Source organism: Chiloscyllium punctatum, chromosome 10, assembly GCF_047496795.1.
Source record: "Chiloscyllium punctatum isolate Juve2018m chromosome 10, sChiPun1.3, whole genome shotgun sequence".
NCBI lineage: Eukaryota > Metazoa > Chordata > Chondrichthyes > Orectolobiformes > Hemiscylliidae > Chiloscyllium > Chiloscyllium punctatum.
The window spans coordinates 18,905,624-18,929,631 of record NC_092748.1 but is presented as its reverse complement, the minus strand read 5'-3'; the positions used below and the strand labels follow the sequence as shown (position 1 = coordinate 18,929,631).

At 40.9% G+C, this 24,008-nt stretch overlaps 2 protein-coding genes across 4 annotated transcripts in view; one reads left to right on the top strand and one right to left on the bottom strand.

Moving 5' to 3' along the window:
* LOC140481931 (zinc finger protein Helios-like) overlaps window positions 1-1,779 on the bottom strand; it is a 239,411-nt gene extending 237,632 nt beyond the window's left edge. The window contains exon 1 of the mRNA XM_072578632.1: window positions 1,406-1,779. The gene's annotated coding sequence lies outside the window, so the exon portion shown is untranslated. The remainder of the gene's footprint in view (window positions 1-1,405) is intronic.
* A 133-nt stretch (window positions 1,780-1,912) lies between these two features.
* The window catches only part of spag16 (sperm associated antigen 16), a 1,014,658-nt gene continuing 992,562 nt past the window's right edge, over window positions 1,913-24,008 (top strand). For all 3 annotated transcript variants that reach the window (XM_072578621.1, XM_072578623.1, XM_072578620.1), the window contains exons 1-2: window positions 1,913-1,995; window positions 14,573-14,619. In XM_072578621.1, coding sequence (XP_072434722.1) covers window positions 1,956-1,995; window positions 14,573-14,619 — 87 coding nt within the window. In that variant the 5' untranslated portion in view covers window positions 1,913-1,955. The remainder of the gene's footprint in view (window positions 1,996-14,572; window positions 14,620-24,008) is intronic.

Sequence of the window (24,008 nt, the reverse complement as noted above, 5' to 3'; positions counted from 1 at the left end):
AGGAAACTTGTAGGTGGAAAAAAACCTTAAAACTTCTTGAGAAGTAAGGTTCCGATTGGCCATAGCTTCATATCAATTCTGTGATCCAAACTAGACAAGAACAGTTTCAGGACTTTATTTACTACTTAGGCGGATAAATTAATTTAATTTTCACAAATGAAAGTTACCATTCATAAAATCCTGTACTCCCAAAATTAATTTTCCGACCACAGTTTAATATTGGCAAACGCCATTATAAAACTTAGCCATTCTTTGATTGTGGATTCAGATAAAAATTAAAAGTGGTCAAATGGGCTTGCAAGAATCAGCGACAAGCAGTTCGCATAAAGTTCGTTTAACCTTTGGAAAAAAATCTCCACGTAAATTCTGAGATATTGCTTAGATATTTCGATTTCAAATATTATCCCAACTTTATATTTGAATTTAAATACGTATGATTATTCAATTTCATGATTGATTCAAGTTGAGAAAAAATACACTGCTACAACAGTTAGGCGCTTAACTAACTACAAAACCATGAATTTTACAATGAATAATATTCTTTTGAAATGTAATTAAACGATGAACCAAATAAAGTTGTAGTGGGATCATTCCGTTTGATGAACTATATATCGGAAAAAGGGTAATATATGCAAAACTAGTGGAAAACACTGCCCCTCTGTGGAGCGAAGCAGGCCATGTTAACCCTTGCTATATTAAATGCAATGAGGCAATATATTCTTGTACACAATATCAATTTTAATTCACGTTGAGTACAATTGATAACTTTAATATTAAGAAGCACTTCCATTTGAATATTTGCAATGCGCAACCCAGCTATACGTTTTTGCTGAAGAGTTCGTAGTCGAGATAAGAAAGGATGAAAAGGGTCTGGGACATATCCTTACTTCGGATGTTCTCTGCGCACTGTATAACAGAGTGAACCACGTGTTTGCAGCCGAAATAAAATGGGAAAACTCGGAAACTTCGAGTATTAGTAATTAATCCGGTGTACTAATTTATTAACAACAACACATGCACAGCTTGGATGCTGCCTTTAAGGTAAGCATTTCCTGCTTTCCTAGCTGTTTCCACAACAACGACAACCCAATGAAGCTGAGGGCGGGAGGGACTAAATCTGCATATTATTGGCACTGGACGCCTTTCATTTAAATGTAAACAAAAGTGCGGAACCGCCTCGGGTCCCGTGGGTGAGTAATAAGGAACAACATTTCAATCCTTCAAAACTCCTGAAAAAAAGCCAGCAACGACTGACAACACATACCTGGGGCGGTTACTGCTGTTTGAACCCTGAAATGGCAGGGAAATCCTCGCTCTAGGGGCGCAGCCTCTGGAGGCCGGTGTTAGTGATAAGAATTAAACCGCAAAAGGCTTTCATTAAAATCACTCAAACGGCGCCTCTTACCTTCCCGAACCTAAAGCTGCATTTCTCCCGGCGAGCCGCCGGCCGATTACCATTAATCCACGGCCCTTTAAAGGTGCCACAGACCACCGCTGCCTTGAATTTTTGTTCGGAAAATAAACGAGTTACATCCCAGTCCCAGTTATTAAAGCCATTTTCTTATCTTGCCTCTCAAAGGAGGAGGGTGGCAGGACGTCAGATTCGACAGGACGTTTCAAAACAAATAAACGCGCTTCAGTAGAAATGGGCCATTTTATAAACAAACGTGTGTTTTTCCTCCTTTCCCGAAAGCTACAATTTACAAAAGGGTCTGATTTATTTGAGTCAAGAAGTTGTAAAAACCCTGCCGAGCGGGGGAAAGGGATGTTCAGTTTTTATTTTGGTGCTGGGTTTGAGGGGGAAGGGGGAGGATACTCCACTCCTCGCAGTCTGGAGCGTGGTTCCCATAGCAACGGGACGCCCACTGCCGGCGAACTCTCGCGGGAGGGTTCGCGAGAGCGGCAGCGGTGTCAATGGCAACGGCACGCGAGCAACTGGCAAACCCAACGCCGTGATGTCGGAGGAGCAGGAGGACGGCGCTTACTACCTGCAGCGTATCCTTTGAACAGGACAGGGTAGTTCATTGCCGGGGGGGGGGGTCGGGCACAGCAGAGGCGAAACAAAGTTCTTTATTTCTTTGAAAGTGACACCAATAAACATGAGCTGCGGTCTGCAACTTGGCTTCCCACTTCAGAGTTTTAGACCCCCTCACCCCCAGAAAAAAGTAATCAAACCAAGTGTGAAATTTCCATATCTGCTCTTGCGTGAGGGGTTGGGTGGCGTGCAGCCCGCGCTGAGCGTGGCGCGCGGCGCGCGGCGCGCGGCGAAACCGTTTTTGCCGTTGTCGATGGAACGCGGATCCGTTGGGGATCGAGCGCGTGGCCCCGAATGAGGCTGGTGCGTTTGGAAACTCCGGGGACGCGTTTTCAGCACCTTGCCTGCATTATTCCAACCAGTGAAACAAACGGCCAGCTTCAAACCACTCTTGCGTTCCCCCACCCCACACCCAAACAAAAATGCACCCTCACAGAGCTGGGTAATCAGCCAAAATCCCATACTTTTGTTCTAACTAGCCGCTGCCCCCTTTTAACTAGGTGGTGGGATCCAGGTCGGATTGAGCGGTGCGATCTGCTGCCATCCCATTCTTGCCTGGGCTGTCCCCACAAGCTTGGGACAAGTGTTAACAGAAATGGCTGGAGAAACTCAGCGGGTCCTGCAGCATCCGCGGAGAGAAGAGTGTAAAAACTTTTCGAGTTCAGTGACGATTGCTCAGAACTGAAACCTGCTCAGTTTCTCCGGCGATTTCTGTTCTTATTTGTATTATCTTAACTTAGAACAACGAACTGCGGAATGGCAATCTTAAATTAGAGTTGTAGAGGAGTTTTAATTGAGAAGTTAAAAATTATAAGGTGCTCTGAACTGAGTAGGGAATACGTGTTCTCATTGGTGAAAGCCGGCAAGAGTCAGAAGATACAGTGTTAAAGTGATTGGCAAGTGAGCCAACAATCAAATGAAGAAAGCGTCTATTTTATCCAAGGAGTATTTATGATCTGGAATGCAAACCTGCAAAGGATGGTGACAGCTTTCGCCGTGGCTTTCTGAAGAGATTGAACAAACCCTTGAAGAAAACGGGGCTTAACTAGATTGCTGTTGCAGATTCTTACCAAAAAGTGCAAAGGGACGGAAATGTCCCTTGAATTTGACGCTGTGCTTATAGAGCCATGGAGGTCTACAGCAAAGAAAATTGTCTTTGGGCGCATCAACTCTATATTGGTGAAAATAACCACGGAGCTAATCCTATTTTCTGACACATAATCCACAGTCTTGTATTCCTTGGCACCAGATATGCACATCTTAATACTTATTTGTTCTTAGGATTTCTGTCTTTACTACCCTTACAGGCAGTAAGTTCCAGATTCCCACCACCATTTGTCACTACATCCCCTTCAAACCTCCTGCCCCGAGTCATTAAGCTCTCCAACAAGGGGAAAGGTATCTTTCTGTCTATACTCCTCATAGTTTTATACATCTCCACTATGTTCCTCCTCAAATCTCCTGCATCCTCTCCAGTGCAACAATACCATGTTTGCAACTAGGGAAATAAGTGATCATGAACATTGCAGTGATAGTATCAGCATTGTGTATTGTAACATGGTAAAATGAGAATACTTATTGAAAAAATGGCAATTGTACAAGGACAATTTGTACCACATTTTGAATAAGAAGTATACAAAAAAACTGCTGGGAGAACTTGGTACCTGAACCTGAATCAGGTTGGAATCTAGTAAAGGCTATCCTTTTGAAGGCTATCTTTAATACTTCTTTGTTAGTTTCTTGGATAATAGATCTTATTGTTACTCCTTGTGTGTAAACGTGTTTTCACTTTGATAGCCTAGTTTTTATTAGGAACTCGCCATGTAACTACAGATGTATGCATCACTTTACAATTCTACACTGGAATTTGAACTCCAATTCCCAAGTTCACTCTGCTCCCATTCAAAAAAAACTTACATGTTATTGTCATATATGCTATAACTGTAGACATATCCTTGACTCTATCTGTTGACCTGTGCCAATTTCTTGGCTTTTTTGTTAGTGGTAGTTTGCCATTGCCTTCCCCTCACAGATCTTGAGTCTGTCTCAGGAGAATGTGAATTCAACTCACCTTGTTGGTACTGTTCCTATGTGAGAGCCAATAATTTTCTGATTATTTCTTTTTCATAACTAATGAAATGAAGCCTAGTCTTATTAGACTACCTTTAATATTATCCTTCAGTTCTCTAGAGCAGTGCTGTATTGAAGCAGGACTGCTCGAATAATCTTACTGAAACTTACTAAAAAAATCAACTGTACAATTCTGAAGGAACTATGTAGAGTTTAATATTGCAACTGCATGGGTCATATGTTCAACTCTGCTTACTCAGTTTACAGTTTTTGACATTCAATATCAGTGTTATTTTCTTAATGTTTAGCGAATGAAAAGTGAGATTGTTGGTTACAATATACAATGTATGCACAGTACAGAAATTTCATAGATTTCATCACACAAGAAGCAATAATAAAAAGTCCTTCCTATTTAAAATGTGTGTCGACATGACATCCTTGCTCTTCATATTTTCCATAATGGGTAGGTGGTGGTCACATCTCTCATGTGGTAATTCAGATTGGTTTGTGATCAGGAACAGGAATGTAAGACTGCAGGTGAGGCAGATATGGGGTCCCAAGTGGAAGCTTTTGACCAGTCTAAGCTCTTGTAATTATCTAATAGTTCCAAGATTCTTGTGAGTTACATGGCTGAGAGCATGTTCTGCATGAAGGTTGACCACTGTACTGTGGTTCAGAGAGCCATTCAAGTAGGGAAGGATAAGGAATGTCAAAGTGGTAGGGAACAGTATGGGGATAGATACTATTTGCAGCTGCGAGTGCAAGTTCACAAGGCTGTTTTGCCTGGCTGGTGCTAGGGATAAGTATATTTTCTCAGTGTGGAGAGGAGGGTGGAATAGGAGGGGAAGAACCTAATTGTTGGTTACACTGATATTTAGAACATTGATAGTGTAAGAAACAAACTCAGTAAAATTATATAAGACCACCAAAGCTGGAAACAAGACAATTTATTTTACGATCTTGCAAGAAAGGACCCCAATTGCAGGAAGCAATTGAAGTGATGATTATTCAAACTATTACACAGTTATACTTTTAAGCTGCGTGAGGTCACCTCTCCCGACTCCTGCATTACCCAATCTCTCTTAGTATTTTGCCTCTGCCCATTTATGCTCCACGCCCATTGCCCCCTTCCCCAGGTTGGCAACCTTCCCCTCTGTAAGTTCTGACACACACTTTATTTTGTTGACAGTACATCAAGATCTGGTTTAACATTTTGTATCAATTCTGCTGGTACATTCCATCCTCGGACATTTCATTATCTTGCATCATTTTGTATAGTCCAAGCATTTCGGTTATCTCAACTTTTTGCTGAAAACATAATTTTTAAGAAGAACTTATTTGCTGTAATAATTACACACCAAAGTTAGTATTTAATTAACCACAATTATACACTGAAAAGTAGAGTTACTCTTCCCTAAATACCTGCAGAGTTAATAGTTCTCTTGCTGTACCCCTTTTCTGTATGCTTTTTCTATATCTGCAAAAACAACACTTTTCCCCATTTCTAACAATAGAACTAGAAAGGAGATTCAGCTGAAAGATTTTATGCAGTTAGTAGCTAAATTGAAAAGCAGCGCCTCCAAGGTAGTAATCCTGAGAATACTACATGAGCCATGAGCAACATAATATAGGACAAATAAAGTTAAGGAGTTAAATGTGTAGAAAGATTGATGTGGGAAGAATGGGTTTCAGTTCATGGGACACTGACTCTGTACAGTATAGAAGGGAGCTATTCCAGTGGCATGGGTGTCACATACTGGGACCCAGTATTCTGCTAAATTGAATAACTAGGGCTGTAGAGAAGGTTTTGAACTAATTAATAAAAATAGTATTTTATTGTTACATGAATTCATGAAAATACAGGAAAACGTGTATAAGTCATCTTAAGCCAGCGCCACTTTAATTATATAAATTACAAAAAGAAATAAATTATGCAAAGTTTAGGACAAATTTCATATTTTGTTCCATACATGGCTTCTTGATTTTCTAAGTGTCTACAGGACGCAACCACACACTGCGGCCGGCAAAGCAGTCCCTGATGTTGCAACACCAAGGAGGAAGCATGCTGAAATAACCCCTACTGCCGCTGACTGGATGCAGAACATTGCTTCTACCAAAAGCTGTCCCTGAGGCCACAATACCAAGGAGAAAGGACACAAAGTAATCCCACCATTGTTGACCGGATCCAGAGCATCGCCTCTGTCTAAGCCGTCCCATCACTGCTGATACTTCAGCTGCTGTCATAGCCAAGAGACTGTGCCAAATCTTGAGGACCAGGACTCTCAATTCCCAAGAACCAATTGACCGTCCCAATTAATTCCTGAGGACTGAGAGATCATTTACTCTGCCGCCATTGCAGACACTGCCAAAACTTCAGAGGCAAAAAATAGACAAATTCATCACTGCTAGAACAGTTGCCCAAGCTGTGAGCACTATGGCCACAAGGAATGGACTGGATCAGCCACTGAACAGCTCCCCTGAACAGCTCTCTTCACCATTGCAGCTGCCAAAACAGGAAAGATGATTTTGATTCAAAAGTTAAATGAAGAAAAGTAACATAAAAGAAGGATGCAGTCACTCGTGGGAGGGAGCGGATGGGCCTGGAGCTTGAACACTACCTACCTTGCTGCCTCCACCATCTGGAAAAAGTGAAAAAAAGTTAGAGGGGTGGAGGGTTCTGGAGAAAGGAAACATTACGTTGCAAACATGACAGCATTACAGATTTGACTATTTAGATAATTCCCAGAATGGATGGAATGTTCGTACTTAACACCTAGCAGATAAAGTCAAAGGGGGGAGCGATAGGCAAAGAAGTAAAATTAATGGTTCTTTACTTAGGGTGCACTTTGTATTTGGAATAAAATAAATGAATTAATGGCATAGCTAGAGATGAATAGAGATGAAATGATTTTTGCCGCCATTATAGAGTCATGGTTAGAAGAAGATCTAGGCTGGGAATTGAATATTCAGGATTATCTGTCTTTTTGAAAGGATGGGCACGAAGGAAAATGAGGTGGGGTAGCATTGTTAGCATGCGATAATGTAAGTGCAATAGAAAGAAATTATCTTAGACTGGCAGATGTAGAATCCGTTTGGGTGAAAATAAGGAAAACTAAGGAGACGAAGGCCCTAATAATAGTCTATAGACCCCTCCCATCTCAGAGTATCTGTAGTGGGTAGAGAATTATAACTACATGTAGGAAAGACAGTACATTGATCATGAGTGACTGTAGTCTGCATGTAGATTAGAAAAATCAAATTGGCAAAAAATGCCATGAGGAACAATTCATAGAATATATTGAGGACAGCTTCCTATAATAATATGTTATGAATACAAACAGAGATCAGATTATTTTGGGTTTTTTAATGTTTAATAATGTAAAAGATCCCCTCAGAAGCAGTGACCTCAAAACTGTAAAATTTAGCATTCAATTTGTGAATGAGAATCTTGGGTCAGATACAATTGTGTTAGATGTTAGTAAGGATAATTAAGAATGAGAGCAGTGTTGGCTGGAATGAATGTAGAAGGGAGTTTAGTAGAAAAAAACAATGGATTAACAATCACATATGTTTAAGAGAATGGTTCATGGCTGACAACAAAGATATATCTTAGTGAGGAAGAAGGAACAGATCCAAGCTCTTTCGTCCTGCCACATCCATTTGTGGATAGTAGTAGACAATTAAACAACTCACTGGAGAACGAGGCTGCACAAAATCTCCATCCTCAATGACAAAGGTGCCCAGCACATCAGTGCAAAAGGCAAGGCTGAAGTATTTGCAGCAATCTACAGCCATAAGTGTCAAGTGGATAATCCATCTTGGCCTCCTCCATTACTCCCCAATGTCACAGATACCAGTCTCCAGCCAATTCGATTCACTTCACATGATACCAAGAAACAGTTGGAGACATTGGATACGCCAAAGGCTATGGGCCCTGACAACATTCCGGCAATAGTGTTGAAGAGTTGTGTTCCAGAAGTTGCTGCTCTCCCTATCCAAGCTGTTCCAGTACAGGAATAACACTGGCATTGACCTGACAATGTGGAAAATTGCCTAAGTACGTCACGTACATTAAAAGCTAATTACCATCCCAACAGCCCACTCTCGATCATCAGTGAAGTGATGGAAGGTGTCATCAACAGTGCTATCAAGCATTGTTCAGCAACAACCTGCTCAGTGACGTCCAGTTTGGATTCGACTAGGACCACTCAACTCTTGACCTCATTACGACCTTGGATCAAATATGGACAAAAGATCTGAATTCCAGGGGTGAGGTGAGAGTGACACACCAAGGCTGTACTTGACAGTGTGTCGTATCAAGGAGCCCTCGCATTGGAATCAATGGGGGTGAGCTGGCAAACTCTCCGCTGGTTGGAGGTGTACCTGGTACATAGGAAGATGGTTGTGGTGTTTGGAGTCATCTGAGCTCCAGGAGATCTCTGTCGGAGTTCCTTAGGATGGTGTCCTGGACTCAACCATCTTCAGCTGCTTCATCAATGACTTTCCCTCTATCACACGGTCAGAAGTGGGGATGTTCACCAGTGATTGCACAATTTTCAGCACCATTCATGATTACTGAGATACTGAAGCAGTCTGCGTGATCTGGAAAATATCCAGGCTTGGGCTGACAAATAGCAGGCTATGACCATCACCAGTAAGAGTCAATCTAACCACAGCCCCTTGACATTCAATGATGTTATCATCACTGAATCCCCCACTATCAATATCCTGGAAGTTACCATTGACCAGATACTCAACTAGACTCGCCACATAAAGATAGTGGCTACAAGAGCAGGTCAGAGGCTAGCAATACTATGGCAAATAACTCGCCTTATGACTCTCCAAAACCTATCCACTGTGTGCAAGGTACAATTCAGGAGTGTGATCGAATACATCCCACTTGCCTGGATGGGTGCAGCTGCAACAGCACTCAAGAAGCTTAACACCATGCAAGACAAAGCAGCCTGCTTGATTGGCACCACATCTAAAAGCATCCACTCCCTGCACCAGCAATGTTCAGCAGCAGTGTGTACTATTTACAAGATGCATTGCAGAAGTTTACCAAGAATCCTCAGATAGCACCTTTCAAACTCACAGCCACTTCCATCCTTTAGCTTTGACAAAGGGTCAGTTAGACTCGAAACATCAGCTCTTTTGTCTCCTTACAGATGCTGCCAGACCTGCTGAGATTTTCCAGCATTTTCTCTTTTGGTTCCATCTAGAAGGACAAGGGCAGCAGATACATAGGAACACTCACAACCTTTAAGTTCTCCTCCAAGCCACTCACCACCCTGAATTGAGAATATATTGCTGTTCCTTCACTGTTGGTGGGTTTACATCCTGAAATTCCATCCCCAACTGTATTGTGGTTCAACCCGCAGCAGGTGGACGGCAGTGGTTCAAGAAGGGAGCTCAACATTACCTTTTCAAAGGCAGCTAGGGACAGGCAATATGTGCTGGCCAACCAGCAATACCCACAGCACAAATAAATAAATTAAAACATGAAAATGTAAATAAGACATTCTTAAAAAGCTGTTATATTTCACTTATCTTCTTTAATAAAAATGCAACAAATGGATTGGAATTGAAAAGGTTATACCAAACCGCTAACTCACAAGTGCAATGAAAAACAATACTTGAGTGTTATTGCTTGAAAGATAAAGTATAAATGGAGAAATGGAGACCACCTCAAATACCAGTAGAAGAGGAATGGGTAGTAAGCCATCAGGTGGTCGTCACATCTGATTGTCAGAATAACATTTTACAAATGGCTCACAAATTCCAAGTCATATGGGTATTAGGAAAATCTTAGCTAAAATATTAACATTTTTATTGCCAAAGATTAAAGAAGTGGTCAAATTTTGCCAGACATTCTGAAGTAGCGAGGAAACCTGTACTGTCACCGCATGCCTTTACTTATGATACCAACATTTGAAGAACCATATAGGTCCTTATGGACTACTGCCCATTCCTCCTTGGCTAGTATTTGAGGTAGTCTCCATTTCTTCATTCATACCAGGAATGGGAGCCAGTATCATGGAAAGATTTCCGGCACGTATGATTTTACAAAAAAAAATGACAAAGTGATGGTGAAAAAATGAATTCCATGTTTTACAAGATATAGATGACCCAAAGAAAGACAATCAGATCCAGGTTCATATTTTATGTTGAAAGTATTCAAAGAAGTTTTTCTTGGTTGAGGAATAAATAATTTATATCTTCTGCTTATCACCCGCAATCTTAAGGTGTATTAAAATATGGCATCAAACTTTGGCGGATATGATTAGACTTTATTGTCAAAAATGACCTAACACTTGAAATAAAGGAATTACTTGTTACTGATTTCCATTAAGGACGCTACATATGAGTCCACAAGATTAAGTCCCTTTGAACTCATATGCAGTCAAGAGGTGGACGACCACTTAATGAAAGAAAAATTGATAAACCGAAGTTCAAAGACTGTGCTTCCAGCTTATGGTTCAAATTTCAGAGAGAAACTGATGAGAGCATAAATTCATAAGGATGTACAGCACAGCAACAGAGTCCTTGGCCCAACTTGCCCAAGCTGACCAGATACCCTAAATAAATCCAGTTCCATTTGCCTCCATTTGGCCCATATCCCACTAAACCCTTCCTATTCATATATTCATCCAGATGTCTTTCAAATGTTGTAATTGTACCAGTCTCCACCACATCCTCTGGTGGCTCATTCCACATATGCACCACTCACTGTGTGAAAAGGTTGCCCCTTTGGCCCCATTTACATCTTTCCCCTCTCACCTTAAACCTATTCCATTTAATTTTGGAATTCCCCCCCCCCCCCTCTTCCCCAACCCCACCAAGAAGAAAAGACCTTGTGGCAATTTATCCTATCTACGCCCCGCGTGACTTTATACATCTTTATAAAGTCACCCCTCAGCCTCTGATGCTCCAGGGAAAATAGCCCCAGACTATTCAGCCTCTCCCTATATCTCAAACCCTCCAATCCTGGTAGCGTCCTTGGAAATTTTTTCTGAGCCCTTTCAAGTTTCACAATATCCTTCCTATAGCGGGAGACCAGAAGTGCACGCAATATTCCAAAAGTACCTAACCAATGTCCTATACAGCTGTAACATGACCTCCCAACTCCTATACTTGATGCATTTACTAATAAAGGCAAGCATGCCAAACGTCTTCAATATGCTGTCCACCTGTCATTCCACTTTCAAGGAACTATGAACCTGAACTCCAAGGTCTCTTTGTTTAGCAACACGCCCCAGGACCTTGCCATTAAATGTGTAAGTCCTGCCCTGATTTGCCTTTCCAAAATGCAACACCACATATTTATCTAAATTAAACTCTATCTGCCACACTTCAGCCTATTGACCCATCTGATCAAAGTCCTGTTATATCTAAGGTAACTTTTGGAAGTTGTCTGAAAGCATTCCAAAGGTTCTTAACACAAAATGAAAACTATAGCATATAAAAAACAGCTAAAGTTTGAAATACAAGATATTTGTATAGCTCCCAGTCTCTGGGAAGCTGTAAAAAGCAAAGTTCACTGAATCTTATTCAAATCAAAAAGAAACTTAATTATGTATATTTATTGTGAGTACTCCAAACAGAAGAAAGATTCACTAAGTGTGCCATGTTAACATATTAAAAAGATATTATAACAGGATGATAGGAGAAAAATGTACTTGGTAGTGAGAGAATTAAGAGGTGAAATAAAAATATTAGAAAACTTGAAAAATGAAAAGTTAACTGTCTAACAATTAAGTTGGATAATACAGAGGTTCTAACTTCCAGATAATTGTTGAAGTGACTTACAAAGATTATTACAGAATAATAAATCAATTTATGGGAATAGGCTGGGCAAACAGTTTTGGCAGTTCATAGTGTTAATGTAGGGCATGCAACATCCTTTATAGACTTGATCCAGAGAGCTGTAGGTGTAGAAACTGTTGGGCCACAAAGGTTTTGTCTTGATTGCTGCAAAGTTGATGTTGTATTGAAAATAGACTGTCTTCCTATTCCATGGTTGGAGGACTGTATTAAATAAATTAGATACATATAATTCATGAGAAATTATGAGAAGCAATTCAAACTGCCTGTTGATACCAGTGACATTGCTATGGGACTGTTTTATTGGAAATTGACATTATGGAGATCAAATGGCCTGACAGTTAATTTTCAGAAACTGGAGACTTATCAATAAAAAACATTCAACAATTGAGAAGGAGATATTGAATCTTGAGTAGACTCTGCATCATTTTGAAATAACCATCACCAACAATGTGGAAAGTGCAATTGTTTTTATGGATCACAAGCCTTTGATTTTATTCAAATAACTTAAGGACAAGAACTTTGATTATTTTAGTGGAGTTTAATTCTCTAAATGTATAATTTGAAAGCCATTCATGTGCTTTGAAAAGAAAATAATAGAGCAGATGCTTTATCAGAAGCACTTATGAAAGACAACAAGTGCTATGATGCTCATGGGCTTATACAAAATGTAGTCACTGTGTAATTTGTTGCATCTATAATGTAAATAATAGATTGATGTAAACTGTTTGTGCGATATAGAGTTTGGATAATTCTTAATGGGTAACAAAAATATCTCTTAAAGATACATTTTTATTAATCTTTTGGTGGGGCTGTTTATGATGTGATGTTTATATTTTAAATTTATTTCATTTCATTTGTTTTAGAGTTTGGATTTTGGACTAGTGGCATGTGGATTTTGATCTATGTGTATATGAGGAGATTTAATGGTTAACTGCCAATATTTCTGGAGCTATTTTTTAAAACAGAAGTATGAGAGAAGAAGTCCCTGAAGTGAAAATAGGAACTTGTGTTGTGAGGTTTTATGAACAGACATGGTAAATGGTGAGGAGCATTAGTTGGATATCTGTTTAGGAAGGTCAGAATTTTTTTTTAATTGCTCAAGTTCTAGTTGAAGTTAAATGTATGAAACAGTGTTTTTCTAGAGATAAGATTAACTCAGGGATCTATGTACATGGACTCCAAGATCCTTCTGCACATCCTCACTACGAAAAATCTTTCCATCGACCCAGTACTCTGCCTTCCTGTTATTCCTCCCAAAGTGCATCACCTCACATTTAGTTGCATTGAACTCCATTTGCCACCTCTCAGCCTAATTCTGCAGTTTATCCAAGTCCCCCCGCAATCTGTAACATTCTTCCACACTGTCCACTACTCCACCAACTTTAGCGTCATCTGCAAATTTACTAATCCATCCAACTATGCCTGCGTCTATGTCATTTATAAAAATGACAAACAGCAGTGGTCCCAAAACAGATCCTTGTGGCACACCACTAGTAACGGTGGCACAGTGGTTAGCACTGCTGCCTCACAGCGCCAGAGATCCGGGTTCAATTCCCGCCTCAGGCGACTCTCTGTGTGGAGTTTGCACGTTCTCCCCGTGTCTGCGTGGGTTTCCTCCGGGTGCTCCGGTTTCCTCCCACACTCCAAAGATGTGCAGGTCAGGTGAATTGGCCATGCTAAATTGCCCGTAGTGTTAGGTAAGGGGTGGGTTGCGCTTCGGCGGGTGCGGTGTGGACTTGTTGGGCCGAAGGGCCTGTTTCCACACTGTAAGTAATCTAATCTAATCTAACTGGACTCCACCACTGGCTGCCTTCTTTCAGAAAGCCACTTTCTAATCCAAACTGCTAAATCACCCTCAATTCCATGCCTCTGCATTTTCTCCAACAGCCTACCATCTGGAACCTTATCAAAGGCTTTACTGAAGTCCATGTATACCATGTCAACTGCCCTACCCTCATCGACATGCTTGGTTACCTTCTCAAAAAAACTCAGTGAGGTTTGTGAGACGTGACCTGCCCTTGACGAAACCATGTTGACTATCTTAAATCCTGATTTTGACTTGTCCTGTAATAATAGGTAAAAACAACGACTGTAGATGCTGGAAACCAGATTCTGGGTTAGTGGTGCTGGAAGAGCTCAGCAGTTCAGGCAGCATCCAAGGAGCAGTAAAATCGACGTTTCGGGCAAAAGCCCTTCATCAGGATTCCTGATGAAGGGCTTTTGCCCGAAACGTCGATTTTACTGCTCCTCGGATGCTGCCTGAAGTGCTGTGCTCTTCCAGCGCCACTAACCCTTGTCCTGGAATAATGTCAACTGGGATTTTAACAGTTGCAGTAATTTTAGCTATAGTTTTGCTTTAGCAATACCCATTTATTGAAGTGTGGATGTGTTGTTACCATTTTGTCAACTCTTTCTATCATCCAATTTCCAAAGTAATCACATGTGTTGCCTTTACTGAGGTTTGCAGTCCTGACAAGTTTTGCAGAATGGCTCTATTGTAGCTATTACACTTGTCTGTCCAGACTAGGAATAGTAATTTATTATCTCTATAAATTATGTTGATCACTAATTAAAATTAATAAAGTTATGCAAGTGTTAATTTGATGCAGTTGTATCTTGCTTAACTTAACTCCACTACAGAGGTTACTATTACAGAAGAAAGTGAAGGAGACTACCAGTATGAAGAGGTACAGTATGTTTTTGTTTATTTCAAATCAAACCTTTCTAACCATATTATATTTTATCACTTCTTGTAAATGGGCATTCACAACACATAGTCAAGATTGGAGTGGTGATGAAAAAAGCACAGCAGGTCAGGCAGCATCTGGAGAACAGGAAAATCAACGTTTTCCTGCTTCTCAGATACTGCCTGACCTGCTGTGCTTTTCCAGCACCACTCTAATCTTGACTCTGATCTCCAGCATCTACAGTCCTCTCTTTCGCCTATTCACAACACACATTCTTACTCTTCAGGATCTTGAAGTTTGAATGGAAGAGTCATCTAGTGGAAGAGGCACCTCCACATTGTGAAATGCTGGCTTGTAAAAATTATCCAAAGCTACTCTGGAACTCTTTTCTTTCCCCCTGAAATACTTCTACTCTGATAGTAACTTAGAAATGGTTCTATCTCACATGTGTTATTGATTATTTAACATTGTTATGAAATTTGCCATGTTGTTTGCCTAACTAACTTTCTGTAGTGTTTTTACAAGTATTCATTATACTTTAGCTGTTGTTATTTTAGCATGTTCTGTCAGCATGCTCGAATTTCAAATTTGTTTGAGTCTTACATTAATGTTCTGGAGTTAAACAAAGGTAATTGGATAAGCATGAAGACAGATTTGGCTGTGGTAGAGTGGACATGAAGACTAAAAAGTAGGAAGGTTGATGAACAGATATTCAATTCCTCCCAACTAATGTATATTCCAGAGAAGAAGACACTGGTAGAATAAATAGCAATGGCTGAGCAAGGAAGTTAAGGATAATATGAAAGCAAAAACAAAACATGCCATTATTGCAAAGGCTGATGGCAAGATGGAAGATTGGGAAAATTTTAAAGATTAATGATGGGTTTCCCAAAAAAAGTAATAAAAATAGTAAAGAAATTATGAAAGCAAACTAGCAAAATAGCAAACATTTCTATGTTTATAAAAGGAAAGAAAGTAGCTAAAATGAATGTTGGTTTCTTTGAAGATGAGACTGGGGAGTTAGTAGTGGGGAACATAAATGGTGGAAAAGCAAAATAAATATTTTGCTTCAATTTTCATAGTAGAGAATAATAATATCACCCCAATAGTAACAAATACAGAAATTGTAGAAAAAGAGGAGCATGGAACACTCGTTATCATTAGTCTATCAGTACTGTGCAAACTATTGGAATTAAAAGTTTCAAGGACCTGATGGTCTACATCAGAGATAGCATAAAAACAAAAGAGAAAGCATATAATGTGGGGAAGGGCAGTGGGAATCCAGAGGATTGGGAAGCTTACAAAGACCAACAATACAAAAAAGAAATAAAGAGGGAAAAGATTAAATAGGAGGGTAAGCTAGCCAGTAATTTAAAGGAAGACTGTAAGAGTTTCTTTATAAATAGAAAGAGCAAAAGAAGGATTTGGACAGGTTAGGAGAGTGGGCAAAGAAGAGGCAAATGGGGTACAACGTCTGAAAGTCAGTGCTTATGCACTTTGGTAGGAAGAATAGCGGCATGGATTATTTTCTAAATGGTGGGAAAATTCAGAAGTCTGAAGTGCAAAGAGACTAGGGAGTTCTAGTCCAGGATTCTCTCAAGGTAAACTTGTAGGCTGAGTCAGTAGTTAGGAAGGCAAATGCAATGATGGTATTTATTTTGAGAGGACTTGAATATAAAAGCAGGGATATTCTTCTGAGGCTCTGTTAGGCTCTAGTCAGACCACATTTGGTGTATTCTGCACAGTTTTGGGCCCTATATCTCAGGAAGGATGTACTGGCCCGGAGCGTGTTCAGAGGAGGTTCACGAGAATAATACCAGGACATATTTAATCTTTAATCTTTAAAATTTTCCCAATCTTCCATCTTGCCATCAGCCTTTGCAATAATGGCATGTTTTGTTTTTGCTTTCATATTATCCTTAACTTCCTTGCTCAGCCATTGCTATATATTCTACCAGTGTCTTCTTCTCTGGAATATACATTAGTTGGGAGGAATTGAATATCTGTTCATCAACCTTCCTACTTTTTAGTCTTCATGTCCACTCTACCACAGCCAAATCTGTCTTCATGCTTATCCAATTACCTTTGTTTAACTCCAGAACATTAACATATGAATATTGTTTGAGGACTCTGGTCTATATTCAATGCAGTTTAGAAGGATGGCAGGGAGAGGGATTTTATTGAAGCATACAGAATACTGAATGGCCTGGACAGAGTAGATGTTGGGAAGATGTTTCCATTGGTAGGAGAGACTAGGACCTGAGGGCACAGCCTTAGGGTAAAGGGAAGACCATTGGGAACTGACTTAAGGAGAAACTTCTTCAGCCAGAGGGTGATGAATCTATGGAATTCATTGCCACAGAAGTCCGTGGAGGCCAGGTCATTGAGTATATTTAAGACAGAGATAAATAGGTCCTTAAGAATCAAAGGGATCATGGATTATGAGGAAAAAGTAGGAGAATAGTGTTGAGAAACTTATCAGCCATGATTGAATTGCAGAGTAAACTCAATGGGCTGAATAACCTAATTCCTGCTTCTATTTCTTATGGTCTTGTCCTAGAGTCTTGAAGGAAGTGATAGCAGAAATAGTGGATCTAGTTGTTTTAAAATGCCAGAATTCTCTGGCTTCTGGACATGTACAAATAAATCTTAAAAATAGTAATACAATGTCCTGATTCAAAAAGGGAAAGAGACAGATGCTATGAAAATATAGACCAGTTAACTTAATGTTGGTCATTGTGAACTTGTTCAAATCCATTATTAAGGAAGTAATAACAGGATATTTGGGAAGTTGAAATACAATCCATCAGAATCAGCATGGTTACATGAAGGGCAAATTGTGTTTGACTTGCTTTGAGTCTGCTTGAGTTCTTCAAAGTTGTTACAAGCAATGTAACTTGTTCTTGTAGATGTAATATATGTGGATTTCTGAAGGCATTTGAAAGATTTCTCAAAAAAGGATAATACACACGGTAAGATTACATGGGGTTAGGGATAATGTATTAGTTTAGATAAAGGATTGGCTAATTGACAGAAAGGAGGAGTTGGAATAAACTTGCAGGTTGAGTCAGTAGTTAGGATGGCAAATGCAATGATGGTAAAGTAGGGGCAAAGTCAGCATGATTTAACTAGTGGGGTGCTACTATGATCAGTTCTCAGGCCTCAGTTATTTACGATCTATGTTAATGACTTTGCGAGGATAGAAGGCACAATAGCTAAATTTGCAGAAGACATGAAACTAAGTAGGAAAGTAAGTTCCGATAATGGTATAAAAAATTTACAAGGTGTATAGGCCAAAATGTGGCAGATGGAATTTTATGTGGGCAAGTGTAAAGTTATTCGTTTTGATCAAAAGAATAGAAACCCAACTTAGTAACAAAATAGAAAGAAACTGCAAAGTGCTTTGATGTAGAGGGATTTGAGTATGCTCGTACATGAATCATGGAAAACTAGTATGCAGTTATAGCAGGTAATAAGGAAGGCAAATAGAATCGTGATGAAGGGTTATGCCTGAACATCGACTCTCTTGCTCCTCAGGTGCTGCCTGATCTGCTGTGCCTTTTCCAGCACCACACTTTATCGACTTTGACTCTCCAGAATCTGCAGTCCTCACTATCTCCTAGTTGAGGCAAATGGACTTTGCAATTTATTGCTAAAGGAATAGAGTACAAAAGTAGGGAGGTGTTGTTGCAATTGTATAAGGCATTAATGCACCTGGAATATTGTGCTCAGTTTTGGTTCTCTTAATTGAGGAGAGATGTAGTTGCAGAAGCAGTTTGGAGGAGTTTTACCATTAACTCCAGCGATAAAGGGTTTGTCTTGTGAAGAGAAATTGAGCAGTTTAGATCTATAGTCTACATGGTTTATAAGAAAATGAGGTGATTTATTTGAAGTATATAAAGTATTAAGCAGAATTGACAAAATTGATGCAGAGTGGATGTTCCTCCTGTAGGGGGGTCTAGAACTAGAAACTGAATTTTGAACAGAACTGAGGAGGAATTACTTTTACCAAAGGTCACAAACCTGTGGCAATCATTACCTCATAGTGTGGTGGATGCTGTGACATTGGGATGGTTCTGGCAGTGATGTTCTATCGAGAATTGCTTCATGTATGTAAATATAATGTGAGGGGTTATCTGTCCAAATTAGCAGCTTCTGGGTATCTGTTGATGCTCTATTTCACATTCTAGCTAGTAGATCATAGAAGTATTTGTTTTATGTGCAACTAGACCTCCCATTATACCACGAATCCTACCAATTAATGCTGTACTTCGGGAAATGTGCCTACGATCTACTTTTCTCAGTCATGATTTGAAATGGAGCAAAATTGCCTACTCGTGTATTTTTAGTAATAAAAGTCAAACCTTAGTTACTATAGGCTGTTACCCACAATTTAAATGAAAGTCAAGTAATTAACTTGGAATTGGATTGAGAAAGTAGCTTTTGTCTGGATCTTCTAAACTTTGTTAAGAAAGCGAGATATTTTACAAGAAGTCACCATTACTTAGCAGTTTTCTAATGAAGTTTTTATTCAAATAAATTGAAAATCCCAAACTCTAAACCAGATTAACTTGTTGCTAGTTGTCCATTGACATCCAAATTGTAATGATCAAACTATTACTGATTTGTACTGAAGGTTGCCATAGAACATATTTTTACATAAAGAAAAAGACTATAGCTTAATAGTGGCAGATGGATGATCCATTGTATTACTAAGTTTGTTTTTCTTGCTGAAATATCTCCATGCCTGCCTTCCTTATTTGGAATGTGTTTTTGCTGATAAAAGGCCAATGCTGTTTACATTCTTTTGAGTTATTAAAGCTAATTAAATTTACTAGGAGATTTGATTGGGCACCATTATGGTAAATATTGATTTGGAATTATTTACTTTCCAGTGAAATTGTAGTTATGGTTCTAAATTTTTCCTTTCACATAATTTACTCAGTTAAGTGAAGAGACAAAAAGTATGCTGCAGTACCCGAGAGCTATCGATTACAGTAGTTGGTGCTTCAACACAAATGTAATCTCTCTTAGGAAATAAAAACTTAACACTCCACAAGACTGTGTTTACTGATTTTTATAGCTTATATTGCTGCCATGTTATGGAAATAAAGTGTAGATAGAACAAAATGCATTGGTCTTGATAACATGGGAAGGGAACAGGATATGGCTGGGAAGTATAAAAGGGTTTCCTATTGTTTTGATTTTTATTACTGACTTCCTGGCCATGGGCAAACAGATTATGAAGATAGTTGACTGCTAGCTGGGCAGGCATTCTGACAGCAAAGTAGAAGTGAGATGAACTTGCAACTATAGGGAGTAGTTGGAACTGGAAAGTGAGGTAGAGAGTACTTGGACATGAGAAGTCATACATCATTGCCAAGTGTTTTAGGAGGTGATGTAGTACAGTGGTAGTGTCCTTACTTTGGAGACAGAAGATCTGTGTTCAAGTCTCACCTCAGGATATGGTGGCCATGGAGATGTGTCATGCCTATACTAATTAAAGTTCTTATTCCTCAGCCACATGGGGGAGATGGTTGAGGAGGATCTTGGCAATGACTTCTCCAATGGCCAACAGCAGGAGGAGATTAGAGTCGAGAGTGTGGTGCTGGAAAAGCACAGCAGGTCAGATAGCATCCGAGGAGCAGGAGAATCAATGTTTAAGGCATAAGCCCTTCATCAGGAGTGAGGCTTGTGGGCTGGGAGTGAGAGATAAATGGAGGGTGTGTGTGGCTGGGTGGAAGGTAGCTGAGAATGCAATAGGTAAATGAAGGTGGGGGGAAGGTGATAGGTCGGAGAAGAGGGTGGAGTGGATAGATGGGAAGGGTGATGGACAGGTCAAGAAGGCAGTGCCAAGTTGGAGGCTTGGGACTGGGATAAGGTGGGGTGAGGGAAATGAGGAAACTGGTGAAATCCACATTAATCTTGTGTGGTTGCAGGATCCGAAGGCAGATGATGAGGCATTCTTCCACCAGGCGTTGAGTGGTTAGGGTTTGGCGATGGAGAAGGCCCAAGACTTGTATGTCCTTAGTGGATTGGGAGGGAGAGTTGAAGTGTTCAGCCATGGGGCGGTGGAGTTGGTTGGTGTGGGTGTTTCAGAGACATTGTCTGAAATGATCCGCAAGTTGGCGTCCTGTCTCCCCGATATAGAGGAGGTCACATCGGGTGCAACAGATGCAGTCAATGACATTTGTGGAGGTAAATTTCTGCTGGATGTGAAAGGATCCTTTTGTGGCCGTGGACAGAGGTGAGGCGCTAGGTGTGGACGCAGGTTTTGCACTTCCTGTGGTGGCAGAGAAAGGTTGCACTTCCTGTAGTGGCAGGGGAAGGTTGCACCTCACTTTCTCTTAGCAGGAGGAAATTCCCTGGGGTAGTTACCATAGTCAGGCCTGTTCCCTTTTTTAAAAATCCTCATGACTGTGGCATCTCACAACTCTCTCAAGATGCTTTCCTCCCTCCAAATAAGGCAGAAAATAGTGTGGAGCTGCATTAGGACCTCTTTGCTCTGCATTTCATTGCCTCAATGGGGATGCTGTTCACTCCAGCAGCCATGTTGTTCTTCAGCTGGTGGATGGCCTATTTCGTGCAGGCTGCAGTGTTGCTGAGCTCACAGAGTATAGTGTGTTGTGGTATGTGGTCAAGAAAGATTGGTAACTGAGCCCTGGTTGTGGGGGTCTCTGAAGTGCTCCCCCAGCATTGTTTGTTGGCTTCCTTGTCTTTCATAAGTGTCACTCTGTCCTTATCCAACAGTGGGATGGGACCTTGGGTGTTTGGTCAGTAAGTGCCTTCCAGTGCTTTCCCCACCCAGATTCACTTGCGAATATAACTTTACAAAAAAAAAGTCTGGGATTTACATATGAAAGAACTGAAACCAACATGGTCATTCTAAAAGATGGGAGACTTAAACAAACAATCCACGTCTTTTTCAATTTATAATTTCAGTTGCACCACACCGTACACTTTTGCTATAAATTCTGTGTCTTACGATCTTATACTCTACAACCACCTGATGAAGGAGCAGCACTCCGAAATCTAGTGCTTCCACATAAAACTGTTGGACTATAACTTGGTGTTGTGTGATTTTTAACCTTGTACACCCCAGTTCCCCTTCTTCCCATTCTCCTCACCTCAGACCTTGCACTGCAATAGCGGGACGTGCAATTGTTTTTCTACACTTGACTGCAGGCAATCTACGGCCAAACAGTAGTGCCTGGTCTCCAGTTGGCTTGTACTCCCCTCACCGGTGGACTAAGATCTTGTGCTGCTAGGCCAATGTGCCACAGTTTCCGACCATTAAAAGAATTCTCGCAGAGGCACCTTTCACTCCCTCCAAATCATTTCTCCACCCACCAGTTGTTCTTTATGTCATGGTTTCGTTGTTGGACCTTGGCTTTCAGTCGCCTGTAGGCCTGCTTTTTCTCTTATGAATGTAGTTGTCGCTTAATGCTCAGAAATGATATGTGCATCAGTTCTTCGATCTCTTGATCATTCTCATCAAACCAGTCTTGGTGTTTCCTGAGTCTGACTGAATTTTTGCAGGCATTGAGGGCCAGACCAGAAGCTGTTGGAATCCTGTGACTCAGTGCCACTGAAGGTCACTAGGTTTGTGGTGAAGAGCTGGTTATATGAGGTTATCTTTATTGGTTTTTGAGTGCCTCAATGTTGAATTCCTTGTGGCATTGCTTCTGTTGGCTCCTCTACTGCACTGCTATGTTTATGTTGATCGTGGCTTGGATCAGGCGATGATCCATCTGGCTGTTGTTGGCTCCTGTCATGATGCTGGTGATTTTAATGTTTTTCTGTTCCCTTGCTCCAATAATGACGTAGTTTTTTGAGTGTGGGAGCTGCCATGTTGTCTTGTATTTGTCCTTTTGGCAGAACAGTGTTTCGGTGATGAATTTGTGTTCGTGACATTTGGTCAGGAGAAGCGTGCCGTTAAAGTTTTGCTTCCCTACTCCCTCTTTCCTGAATACATCATCCCAAAGATCTACCCTTTTGCTGACTCTCGCATTGAAGTCACTTAGGACGATTAGTTTGTCTGGTGCAGGGACCTGTGGGAGCGATTGGTCAAAGCTCGAGTAGAATTCCTCCTTGACCTCAGTTGCTGCATCAAGCATTGCTGCACATGTACCGAATACCATGACATTCTGATTCTGAGCAAGAGTCAGAACGTAATGAGGCGGGGGAATTTTTGAGTTGGTCCACCAGTTCGTTTTTGACAGCAAAGCTCACTCCATGGATGTGACACTCTTTTGCAGCCTTGCCTTTTGAACTGTCCTTCCCCTACCTGCCAGGTAGGAGTTGGCAATGTCAATATCATAGCGCCTGAGTTCCTGGGCAACGATGGTGGTGTGGCGTTCCGGTCTGTTACTGGCGGGACTGTCCAGAAGGGTCCCGATGTTCCAGGTCCCAAACTTCATCCTGAGGGAGTGAAAGGTGCCTCTGCGAGAATTCTTTTAATGGTCGGAAACTGTGGCACATTGGCCTAGCAGCACAAGATCTTAGTCCACCGATGAGGGGAGTACAAGCCAACTGGAGACCAGGCACTACTGTTTAGCCGTAGATTGCCTGCAGTCGAGTGTAGAAAAACAATTGCACGTCCCGCTATTGCAGCGCAAGGTCTGAGGTGAGGAGAATGGGAAGAAGGGGAGAGGACGAGAAAGACAGGGCAGATCCAGCCATTGTGCCTATGGAGTGCTGGTGGTCAGTGTGTGATTGTAAAATCACTAGAATGGAGGGTTGTGAAATCATGGAACTGGGGGTGGGGAGCCTGGGGTAGGGGCAAGCTTGGCTGGAAGGAGTTTATATAAATATATATAATATTTATAAATATAAAATACCACAGTAGGAACTACAGGCTCAGAGCCTGAACTCTTGGCGGCAACTGTGAAGACAGACATACCAGCATCAGCATCCTTAACCAGGTCAATATCCCCAGCATTGAGGCACTGACCATCCTTGATTGGTTGTAATGCATTGGGCATGTCATCTGCATAACCAATACGAGACTCCCAAAGCAGGCGCTTTACTCTCTCTAGCAGCAGGCGAGCTCAAGGTGGGCAGAGGAAACGCTTCAGGTATGCCCTTAAGATCTCACTGAAGTGCAGCATTCCCACTGACATCTGGGAATTATTGGTCCATGACACTCCAAAGTAGAAGAGGAATATCTGGGAAGGTGTTGAGCACCTTGTACTTGCTGTTGTGGAAAAAGCAGAAGCCAGAAGAAAACAGCATAAGGATTAACCTGCCACATCAACATCTCACCCACCCCTTCTCATGACCAAGTGTGGCAGAGTCTGCAGAAGCCGCATTGGACTGAACACCTGTGCACTAACTTTGAGAATGGAAGCGAGTCATCCTCATTTGTGAGGGACCACTGATGATGATGG